At 46.6% G+C, this 12499-nt stretch overlaps 1 protein-coding gene across 1 annotated transcript; it reads left to right on the top strand.

Annotated features, from left to right (window-relative positions):
* Positions 1-1088: 1088 nt before the first annotated feature.
* Positions 1089-2802, top strand: LOC310746486 (large ribosomal subunit protein eL32-like; the record flags this gene model as incomplete). The annotated part of the gene is made up of 2 exons (XM_083580266.1): positions 1089-1210; positions 2354-2802. The coding sequence occupies 2 exons, from the start codon at positions 1089-1091 to the stop codon at positions 2760-2762; spliced, it is 531 nt and encodes a 176-aa protein (XP_083436392.1). The 3' UTR covers positions 2763-2802.
* Between the last annotated feature and the right edge of the window lie 9697 nt (positions 2803-12499).

Genomic DNA, 12499 nt, shown 5'->3' with positions numbered 1-12499 from the left:
CGACTCTGGGGTTGCAGCGCTCATCTCGCTTTATTGGCCAAGGGAGCCAGCATATAGCTTCCAGGTCATGTGGCCAGCATGACTAAGCCACTTCTGGTCAACCAGAGTAGCACACGGAAACGCTGTTTACCTTCCCACCAGAGTGGTACCTATTTATCTACTTGCACTTTGACGTGCTTTCGAACTGCTAGGTGGGCAGGAGCTGGGACTGAACAACGGGAACTCACCCGGTCGCGGGGATTCGAACCGCTGAGCTTCTGATCGGCAAGTCCTAGGCTCTGTGGTTTAACCCACAGCGCCACCCGCGTCCCTTTTTGGCACAGTAGTTGAGCTCAAAAATCTCAAAAAATAAAACTTTGAGCTATTTTTAAGGAAATTCGCCAAAATCTATTGCGATTCGTCAAGACTTTCCTGAACATTTCAGCAATTTCCACCCGAACACTGTTTCTGACGACCAAATCCTGACTATGTCCAGGAAATTCCAGACACGTGGCAACACTACACTCTTTGTGCTTTTCTGCATTTCCTTTCCTTCCTTCCCAATCCCTTCTCCACGCCCCTTGTAACTCATGCTAACCCTTCGTGCATCTTATAAAGTTCACATAAAAAGCTCATGCCGCAACAAGTCGCCAGTCTTCACAGTGCCAACAGACTGCTGGGGGCTAACACAGCTACCCTTCCGGAGACCAGTGGTAACAGTTGAGTGAGACCATTTTGCTCCACCTGTAGTGGCAGGGACCCTCCAAGATCTCCGGCTGAGAAAGGAGCCTCTGCCTCCTGAGAGCCGTTTAACTGGAAGCAAAGCCGGGCCATTCTGTATGCGGTGCATGCCGGCACTCTACCACTGAACCATGGCCCCTCCCCAAGACGAGCTAATAGGTTGGTTAATGTATTATATTGAAGACCGACTGCATACTAAAGCTTTCCTAACCCTCAGAGGTGTTTAAATTGGGGTCTGAATTGAGCTCTTTCCTCTAAATGTAATTTGAAAGAGCAACCTCCTGATTCCCCTTAGGCTGGCAGAAGCAAAGTGTTTCATCTTAGTTTTCCTTTCAAGCTGATTCATGAAACATTTCTGCGGTGGGGCGATGGGGCTTCCCAGGCACCGGGTAGTGATAGTGATTAGCTTTCAATCCACGGCTAAGTGGCCACTCGGCCAGTTGCCCACCACGAGGCTCCACAGCAGGCGTTGCTCAAACCACTTCGGCAGGTGGGTGAGGGAAGAGAGGAAGGGAAAAGAGGCTGTGTTTTTCATTCCTGGGATGGCTGTTTTCACCAGCCATGCCCTCAGAAGCCTTTGGAAAGACAGAGCTGCCCAAATAACTGTAAGGGAGGTTTCTGACATTCTGAGTTCATCGTATAAAAGTGTCATGGGGCTGGGGGAGAAAGTTGCAAACCCTCCAAGGACCATAGCTGTCAACTTACAGATTTGAAAATAAGGGACCAGCAGCCAAAATAAGGGACCTGCAGCCTCACCTGTTCCAGGCACTCCAGTCTTCCTGTCCTCCTGCAGTCTGGTCAAACTCATGCTGGTAGCTTCGAGAATACTGTCCAACCAACTTTGTAACCAGAGGTTCAACTGAATAGAATCTGAATCACATGCACCACAAGGCCTACGCAGCCTCAACTTAAGATGGCTCCCCAGCCTGGCTTTGCACTGCAAAGTTTGCAGCAGCACGTGCAACAAAATGGCGTCCAGCATTCAAAAAACCCCTCAGCTTGCATTAACTAGCCACACACAAGGCATGCAAGCTCCACCTCCAGTTGTTCTTAGACTTCTTATTGGGTGAGCAACACAGCCAAGCAACACAGTTGGAGCCTCCCTCCTCCCTGGCTGGCAGGGAGGGGGGGAGAGGAGCTGCTTCCTTTGAAATTTAAGGGACATCCATCAATAAGGGACAGCAGCGGGACATGGCGCTGGAATAAGGGACTGTCCCTTCAACTAAGGGACACTTGACAGCTATGCCAAGGACAGTCCCAGATTTACAGAAGCTGTCCTGGTTTCTGATTTGATCTCAGAATGTCCCGCTTTTTGGCTCTTTCTCTCCGCGCTCCCTCCCTGCGCGGGTGCCGCCATTCTCCAGCAGACACTATGCCAGCCCTCAGTGTTATGTACTGAAGTTCTCACCCTGGGCCAGCAGGGGGGGTACTGTAGATAGTTTTCACTCAGGTCCACATATGCAAATAAGGAATCGAAAATGACGTTCAGTGATTGGATAGTTACAGAAAGTTGTTACTGTTGCTTTGTAGTGGAGCTCTATATAAGCAGGTTGGCTGAACCCTTCAGTCCAGTTCTGTTCTGGGCCTGTGAATAAACAAGAGCTGTTTGAAGAATCGCTGTGTCGTCTGATAGGTTCACCCACAACTTAACACTCAGACCCCTCAGCAAGCCTAAGATCCTCAAGAAGAGGACCAAGAAGTTCATCTGCCATCAATCTGATCGCTATGTCAAAATTAAGCGTGACTGGCAGAAGCCCAGAGGTATTGACAACAGAGTCCGCAGAAGGTTCAAGGGCCAAATCTTGATGCCCAGCATTGGGTATAGTAGCAGTAAGAAGACAAAACACATGTTGCCTTCAGGATTCAGAAAGTTCCTTGTCCACAACATCAAAGAGCTGGAGGTGCTAATGATGTCCTATTGTGCAGAGATTGCTCACAATGTTTTATCCAAGAATCGGAAGGTAATTGTGGAAAGAGCAGCTCAGCTTGCTATCAAAGGCACCAATCCAAATGCCAGACTGCACAGTGAGGAAAATGAATAAATAGTGGCTCTTGTACAACTGTATTTAATAAAAAGTAAAAACAACAACAATGTCCCGCTTTTCCTTAGGACGTTTCTATTTTCATCAGAGAAATGCATGGAGTCATGCAACCCCTGGGCCAAGGAGATAAGGAACTTTAAAACATTTAGGAGACATCTGAAGGCAGCCCTGTATAGGGAAGTTGTTTAAAGTTTAATGTTTTATTATGCTTTTATATATGGTGGAAGCCACCCAGAGTGATGGAGCAACCCAGTCTGACGGGCGGGGTATAAATAATACAATTATGATGGTGGTGATTATGGAATAGGATGTCCTTATTTTCATCGGAGAAATGTTCGAGGGTATGGAGTTGCTAGTTAATACTGTCACTAGCTTTAGGGTTCCTTTGGGATATTAATTGGCCTGTTGGTAAGCTTCATGCTCACTTAATTTTCTTTTATATATTTTAAATGGCTTGTTAATTGTTGAACTGCAGTGAAACTAAAATACTAAACTGAATTACATATCACGGTTGTTGTATCATTGCATTTTAGAGTGTCATTTTTGGCAAACCATTTTGAGCACCACTCTGCTGGAAATGTGGTATACTGTATAACGGAACTGGATTAGAGGAGCTCCAAAAACGATCTCTCTCGACTGCGTGGCATGGGATTGGGGTGGGTGGGATAGGTTTTAAAATGGTAAATGTGACTCAGTGCAGACCCTCTATTTTCCAGGGATGGTCCTGGATTTACAGAAGCCATTCCGGGTTCTGATTTGATCAGAAATCAATGTGATTATAATTTTTATTGAATTTTCTGTTTTACATCCTTAAGATATCAGTGACTTCCCTTCGTCTGTTCCCATGGTTCATTCTACATAACATAAATCCCTGCATATTTTACAAAAAAAAAACCCTATACCATTCATTATTGCATTATTGCATCCATCAAAACCTCTTCGCACTGTTGAATTTATCTTAATGCTGCCAGCGTTTTCAACTGTACACAATTATTTCCCTATATTTTCCAATCTTCTTTAAATGTATGTCCTTCTTGTTCTCTTATTCTACCCAGAATGTGATTTTCCTGTTTTCCATCAGAGAAATGTTGAAAGGTATGGAATAGGACGTCCCTATTTTCATCAGAGGAAATGTTGGAGGGTATGTCAATGTAAACAAGAATAAGGTGATGCAGCTGTGGTGGAAATAAATAAATAATCCAGCATCCCAGATGCACCAGTTCTGAACTGGGTGGTGGCTGACCAGGAAAGAGATACTGGAGTTGTGGTGGATAGTGAAGTGTCTGCCCAGTGCGTGGCAGCTGAGAAAAAGGTGCATTGCATGTGAGAAATCATTCAGAAAGGAACTGGGGGTGGGGAAAACCCTGCTGTTATACAAACCTATGCTCAGACCAGTGTTGAAATGCTGTTTTCAGCTGAGATCATCACAGCTCCAAAAAGGTTATTGTAGAGCTGGAAAAGTTTCAGAAAAGGGCAACCGGAACCAACCATGGGACTAGAATTCCCCTGTGAGTCAAGGGACTTTTTTAGTACAGAAAAATGGTGAGTAAGGCTGGGGGGGGGGGGGCTAGAGAGGAGTTTCTCTTTCTCTCTCGTTTCTTTCTCTAGAGCCCCGGGTCATCCAGAGAACCTGCATGTTCACCCGGTTTGGAAAGATGCAGAATAGGCAGTGGCGTAGCGTGGGGGGTGCAGGGGGGGCCGGCCGCACCGGGCGCAACATCTGGGGTTAGGGCAAATCCACAGGTTAGGGGGCGCAAATCCACGGGTTAGGGGGCGCAAATCCATGGGTTAGGGGGCGCAAATTACTTGCCTTGCCCCGGGTGCTGACAACCCACGCTACGCCACTGAGAATAGGCACATAGGTAAAGATAAAGGTAAAGGGACCCCTGACCATTAGGTCCAGTCGTGGCTGACTCTAGGGTTGCGGCACTCATTTCGCTTTATTGGCCGAGGGAGCCGGCGTACAGCTTCCGGGTCATGTGGCCAGCATGACTAAGCCGCTTCTGGTGAACCAGAGCAGCACACGGAAACGCCGTTCACCTTCCCGCCGGAGCGGTACCTATTTACCTACTTGCACTTTGACGTGCTTTCGAACTGCTGGGTGGGCAGGAGCAGGGACCGAGCAACGGGAGCTCACCCCGTCGCGGGGATTCGAACTGCCAACCTTCTGATTGGCAAGTCCTAGGCTCTGTGGTTTAACCCCCAGAGCCACCCACGTCCCATAGGCACATAGTTAAACCATGGCATTTGCTGCCGCTAGGTTCAGAGACGGTAATCAACGTAGGAGCCAACTTCTAGAGGCCAAAGTCCCTTTGCCTGCCCCCCAATAATATATTTGAGGGGGGCCCCAAGTTGATAGGCATTGCCATTCCAATGGTGTGAGTGTACCATGTCATGTGATCGATTATGCCAGGCAGGTTTACCTGGGCCCTCCCAATATTTTATTCAAGTTGGCAGTGGCACCCCTGGTGACCAACCTGGATGACTTTAAAGGAGATCTGGACCTTAATCATGGCCTCTTGACCATACTGCTAGCAATGATGAAGTGGTGGCAGTAGGCATCTAAATGCCAGATTCTGAAACAGATGAAAAGAAGAAGCCTTCACGCTTTGCTTGCAAGCTCCCGAGAAGTATCTGTTGGGCTAGATACACCTTTGCAATGACGCAGCGTGGCTACGTTTATTTTCCTCAGTTGTATTCAAAGGCTTGTGATGGCACTTTCTCTCTGGCCACAGATCGTGGCTCACGAGGCTGACCTTGGCCATTATTATTATTATTTTATTTATTCAACTTACACACCGCCCTATACCAGGAGGTCTCAGGGCGGTTCACAACAAGACCATAACGTATAAAATCAAACCAAAAGTGTTGGATGCCAATAAGACCAACCAAAAAGGTAAAGGTAAAGGGACCCCTGACCGTTAGGTCCAGTTGTGGCCAACTCTGGGGTTGCAGCGCTCATCTCACTTTATTGGCCGAGGGAGCCGGCGTACAGCTTCCGGGTCATGTGGCCAGCATGACTAAGCCGCTTCTGGAGAACCAGAACAGTGCACAGAAACGCCGTTTACCTTCCCGCCAGAGCGGTACCTATTTATCTACTTGCACTTTGACGTGCTTTCGAACTGCTAGGTTGGCAGGAGCAGGGACCGAGCAATGGGAGCTCACCCCGTCGCGGAGATTCGAACTGCCGACCTTCTAATCAGCAAGTCCTAGGCTCTGTGGTTTAACCCACAGTGCCACCCGCGTCCCTTAAGATCAACCAAAGGCCTGGTTAAAAAGGAACGTTTTTGTCTGGCGCCTAAAGGTGTATGATCCCATTCAACACTTAACAAATAAGGAATAGGTGCTGTTATGTGCTAAGCTTGGATCCTAGAACAATAGGCAAGTAGGAGCCTAGAATGCAACAACTGATTGGCTTGCAGGAAAAGACCAATCAGGCTCCAGGAGGAAGTTAATCAGCCTATTAGGCTGGTAGGATTGTAGAATGCAACAACTGACTGGCCTGCAGGAAAAGACCAATCAGACTCCAGGAGGGAAGCTGAATCATCAGCCAATCAGATGGGACTCATTGTGTAGATAATGTATATAAAAGCCTGAGGTTTGGGGGGCAATTCAATCACTGTTTTAGAAGCTGCAATAAAGAGCATGAAGTCACTACAGGACTCCAAGTATATTTCAGGTGCACAGTCCAAACTAAACTATGGGTCCAGTTCACACACAGAAACACATGGACGGAGACACAACAATTTTCAGAAAACACACACACCATTTCAAGATCTGAATGTGACAATTTCTCCCTTGGCTTGCAGAGCAATATGGACTTGGAGGTTAGTGTTTCAGCATTGATTTGGCCAACTTTGGTATGGCATCCCACAGGAGTAGCTAATTTGTTTTGTTCGGAAGCATACAACAGACCTCCTGTTAGCGTACTGCAAAACAAGCACATTTGTTTGTAACGTATTTTAGCGTATGTGTGTGTGTGATGACCCTTTCTGTTTTCAAGCATAAATATCTATAGCTTCTTTGGCGTTTTCTTGAATTTGAACAGCTCCCTCCGGGGATCCATTGCTTTCTTCCCCTCTTTTCACACTTAGTTTGTGACATTGTGTTTAATGCTGAGAAATTGCCTCCAAACAAGATGGATCAAGAAATCCTTAAATGTATTATCTGAGTAACTGTGAAAGTGAAGATGTCACTTAGCATCCTACCTTCCCCCAGAGATAACAAGCAGGGGTGGCATTTCAGATCGGGGAAATGTTCTTGGTTTTTTCCCCCTGCAATGCTTAGGCAACGCAGCCAGTGTGGTGTAGTGGTTAAGAGCGGTAGACTCGTAATCTGGTGAACCTGGTTCACATCTCTGCTCCTCCACATGCAGCTGCTGGGTGACCTTGGGCTAGTCACACTTCTCTGAAGTCTCTCAGCCCCACTCGCCTCACAGAGTGTTTGTTGTGGGGGAGGAAGGGAAAGGATAATGTTAGCCGCTTTGAGACTCCTTAGGGTAGTGATAAAGCGAGATATCAAATCCAAATCCAATGGACCTTACTGGTGGAAGAAGCTGAGAGCCTTGTGCCCTGAAACTGGGGGAAGTGTTTCACAGCCTCTTCTAGTGACATGAATGGAGTTAATTTCTACTAACGGCCATGCACTATCTGAGTGTGGTAGGATGGGAATATATTCCAAAATGTGTGCAAATATTGGGGAGATGAGGGGCGCAAACGAGAACAGCAAAATTGGAATGAGGGGGGGGATGAAGAGAAGGTCGTTGAAATATATGTAGATTTTATTGCCAGGGCCCATCAGATGGAGAGTCAAAACACTGCAGATCACACTTTTTTAAAAAGCAGGGGTGGAGGGTGTGGAGGAGAAGAAAGATGGGGGGAGTAGGGGGGGGGAAATCACTTCTGGCCCAATAATTTATTTGCTAAGTTTCAGACAGGAGGGAGATGAAATATCCCTCTGATAATTTGGTTTAGGGATCTGTTTTTTATGGCAGTGTTTATAACAGGGCTGCTGGCAGAAAAATAAATATAAAATAAAATACTGCGCAGACCTTCTGGCACTTAGTTCCCTGCCCCTGGACTCTGAAATGAGAAGGGTGGCCTCCTGGAATGCTGCGAAGAGACGGTGAGACGTGAAATGCAGCGAGGAGCACAGCTAAATCAAAGGCAGCCTGTTCCTTCTAAGAACAGTAGCAGGAACTGCTGCAGAAAATGAAAGGCTATTTATAAAAGTGAATATGGTGTGTGTGTGTGTTTTTTAAAAAAGAATCTTTACAGCTACTGGCTTTGTTTCTGTGCCTGTACTGCTTTGTGCTTGAATTTCTGTATTCCCTGCCTTCAGGAGTGTGGAGCACAAACAGTTTAGGTATCATTCATTCAACCACCTGATAGGTCTTCACTCAACCACAGCTTCCTCTCTCTGTCTGTCTGTCCATCTTCATCCCACCCAGATCATTCCCAGGGCCCATACTTTTAAAAAGGAGTTTTATACAAAGGGAAGGGGGATATTGGCTTGTTTTTGCGGGATTTTGTATTTTTCTGTTGTGAACCGCCTGGGATCTTTGGATGAAGATTGGTATACAAATTTAATAATAATAATAATAATACAACCTCAAAATATGAGTCCAGTGGATGTTCACATGGCCATTGACCACACTCAGTGGTCGAGCAGTTCCTTATTAATGCAGATGTTTAGCTTGGAAAAGAGGGGACCGAGAGAAGATGTGACAGCCATTTTCAAATATCTTAAGGGCTGTCACATGGAGGATGGAGCAAGCTTGTTTTCTCCTGCTCTGGAGGGCAGGACCCAAAGCAATGACTTCAAGTCTCAAGAAAGGAGATTCCAGCTAAACATCAGGAAGAACTTTCTGACAGCAAGAGCTGTTTGACAGTGGAATGGACTCTTAAGAGAGATGGTGGACTCTCCTTCCTTGGAGGTCTCTAAGCAGAGATTGGATGGCCATCTGTCATGGATGCTTTAGGTGAGATTCCTGCATTGCAGGGGGCCGGACTAGATGACCCTTGGGTCCCTTCCAACTCTATGATTCTGTGACATATTTTTAAAGGGTTTTAATGTTACATACAATCATAGATTACTTCCTGTTCCACAGTATTTTCATAACGTATCATAAGGGCAGCCACATGCCCATGTCCTGAGCAATACTTCTCCTTTTTGACTGTGTAGCTGGAATTCCCTGTTGCTGGGAACTCTGCGTGATGGGGCCCTCGCTCTGGTCAGTATTGATGGCAAGGCACCCTGCAGGACATATATAGAAGAAAAGCAGGTTCCGTACTGGGCAATGCTCGCAATAAACCACTGAGCTTCTTGGGCTTGCCGATCAGATGGTCGGCAGTTCGAATCCACGCAACGGGATGAGTTCCTGTTGCTCTGTCCCAGCTCCTGCCAACCAAGCAGTTCAAAAGTATACCAGTGCAAGTAGATCAGTAGGTACCGCTTTGGCAGGGAGGTAAACGGTATTTCTGTGTGCTCTGGTTTCCATCACGGTGTCCCGTTGCAGCTTAGTAGCAGCTTAGTCATGCTGGCCACATGACCCGGAAAGCTGTCTGTGGACAAACGCCGGCTCCCTCAGCCTGAAAGCGAGATGAGCACCGCAACCCCATAGTTGCCTTTGGCTGGACTTAACTGTCCAGGGGTCCTTTACCTTTTACCAGTCGTCTTTGCAATTAGAAGTTGTTGTTTTTTAATTACTTTTTTTAAAAAAAACAAAAAACTATGGTTGCAGATTTGGTAAATACTGCTGGTGATAAAGATGTCAAACCCAAAGTCTCATCAAAGGTGCACTGGATGTCAAAGCATTGATACAGTGTAGTTTTCTTCCTTTTCTTTTCCTTTTCTTTTGAATTCTGGTGCTGGAGGAGACTCTTGAGAGTCCCATGGACTGCAAGAAGATCAAACCTATCCATTCTGAAGGAAATCAGCCCTGAGTACGCACTGGAAGGACAGATCCTGAAGCTGAGGCTCCAATACTTTGGCCACCTCATGAGAAGAGAAGACTCCCTGGAAAAGACCCTGATGGAGGGAAAGATGGAGGGAACAAGGAGAAGGGGACGACAGAGGACGAGATGGTTGGACAGTGTTCTCAAAGCTACCAGCATGAGTTTGACCAAACTGCAGGAGGCAGTGGAAGACAGAAGTGCCTGGCATGCTCTGGTCCATGGGGTCACGAAGAGTCGGACACGACTAAACAACTAAACAACAACAAGTTTTCTTCCTATTCTAGTCAACAAGAATAAAGAGCATACATTCAAAGATTTGAGTGGTTAATTTAGGTACCAATTTGTAACACCCCCATTCTGCTTGTCGACAGTATGGGGTAATGGTTAGAGTGCAGAACTGGGTGAGGGTTGCATTATAATCTTCACTCAGCCATGAAGCATACTGGGTGACCTTGAGCTCATTCAGGTGCCAGGAACCTTTTCAACCTGAGGTTCATGCCTGCTGAGGTTCACCCAGTGCTTTTTTCCTAGGGGGACGCATACCCCTAAACATTTTGTGAATCTTTGTACTTTTGTCCATTTACTGTATTTATTTTCCCCGATTTGAACTATAAAATGGCGATTTTCTTGAGTCAAAATGAGAGTACCCCTAAACATTTTTTTAGAAGAAAAAAAAGCATTGGCTACACCTGTATTGTACTCTGTTTTACTCTCAGGTAAGAGCCTCTGCTGCTATGTCTGGGGCAGGAGCCTCGACAACTTGCTTACTATGGTTTATCAGGGGTCCTGATTTGTTGTTCCTTAATGCACCAGAACAAAGTGTAACTTAAGGCCAGCGTGCAATCCTGGCTTCTTAGGGAACAGCAATTTGTTTGTTTATTTAATAACATTTATACAGTGCTTGATTGGGAAAAAATTCTCAAAGCAGTTTACCAAAACAAAACAAAAACATGCTACTGAGTTTGGCTGTCATGGGAAGCCAAGCTTAACTGTATCTTCCTATATACATATAAATATAAGGCTGTCGCCATGTAGCCCCCATTGAAGGATTTCGATTACCACACCAAAATCCTGGATTTGAATGAAGAAAAACCCAAGGGGCCCTGAAAGGCATACCTAATAACTGCATGGGGTGGAAAGGGGAAGCTTAGGGAGCTAATGTGTGTGTGTGGGGAGATTATTATTATATTATTTATTGAATTTATATACCCAGAGGTCCCTATGCCCAGAGGTCTCCAGACGGTTCACATAGCAGCAGGATTGGTAGGTGGAGTGCAGCCCCTAGTGTACAGGCAACCCCCATTTGAGGCGCGAAAAATATGTGCACAATCGCACACAGCACCAAACCCAGAAGTGACCTGGAAATGTCATAAAAGATGTCACTAAAAGGGAGGGACGGGGAGGGGGAGGGGAAGCGGGGTGTTTCAATTGTGCATGATTTTGCGCAAGCGTACAATGCCCCGGAACACAACCCCCCAGCGCAAACCAGGGGTTGCTTGCTTACATGACTATAAAAGGTAAAGGGAACACTGACCATTAGGTCCGGTCGTGACCGACTCTGGGGTTGCGGCACTCATCTCGCTTTACTGGCCGAGGGAGCCGGCGTACAGCTTCCGGGTCATGTGGCCAGCATGACTAAGCCACCTCTGGCGAACCAGCGCAGCGCACAGAAACGCCGTTTACCTTCCTGCCGGAGTGGTACCTATTTATCTACTTGCACTTTGACGTGCTTTCGAACTGCTAGGTTGGCAGGAGCAGGGACCGAACCACGGGAGCTCACCCCATCACGGGGATTCGAACCGCCGACCTGATCGGCAAGTCCTAGGCTCTGCGGTTTAACCCACAGCGCCACCCGCGTCCCTACATGACTATAGGTGGCTAGAAATGCGAGGGGACTAATTTGCTCGTCCCACCAATCCTTTAGATTTCAGGCCGTCCTCGGAGGAATGCAGTGAGTTTTGCGCACAAGAGGAAAACCCACACCTTCTCTCCCAATCTCTGCGAGAAGAAAGGCAAGGAAGCCCAGTGACATAAAGCTTTGAGGCAGCAGCTGCTGCATAATAATAATAATAATAAGTGGAACTGGAAGGGAAATACCATCCATTGAGATTCCTTATCACAAAGAGGTCAGTGACAGACTGCCTAGCGAGTCTCTTCCTTCCATAGAATCCAGTTTTTTAAAGATTCTCCCATTCAGTTACATCTCCAATCCCCAGGGCTGCGTCTTGCTAAGGGTCTGGGGCCTTGTTTTGCGGACTATAATTAATAGCTCCTGGAGGATCCCATCTCCTGTCCTCCAAGACCCCTTTTCTCTCCCCCTCCAAACCCGCCCATGCGTTCCATTTCCCCGGTGTATAACATCCGTTTACAATCATCCCACAGAGGGTTTTTCTCTGCCTAATGTAGCCACCCAGTAGGGAATCCCCGCAAACATGAAAGCAGCTGAAGGGGAGCCTTTAATGAAGTTAACCTGCTGGAACCAAGAGAGGGCTTGGGATGAAGTACATCTTGAAAGCTTCAGATTATACAGAAGCTGCCTTGAGAAAGAAAAAAAAAGGGGAAAGAAAAGGGAAAAGAAAAGAAAAGAAAAGAAAAGAAAGATCCATCGCCTCCTTTTAAACTGCTGAGGTATTGAGAGAAATAACACGGGCACCTTTCTTATTCAGCCCTATTGAGCCAGCTTGCTAAGGTCGGAAAGCTTTTATTATTATTATTAACTCCCCACTCCACCCTCTCCGAAGGAGCTTTCGAAAAGCTTAAACCTCTCCAGTTCAGCAGTGC

Source organism: Podarcis filfolensis, assembly GCF_964270895.1.
Source record: "Podarcis filfolensis genome assembly, chromosome: 1".
Classification (NCBI taxonomy): Eukaryota; Metazoa; Chordata; class Lepidosauria; order Squamata; family Lacertidae; genus Podarcis; species Podarcis filfolensis.
This window is presented reverse-complemented; position numbering and strand designations above follow the sequence as displayed.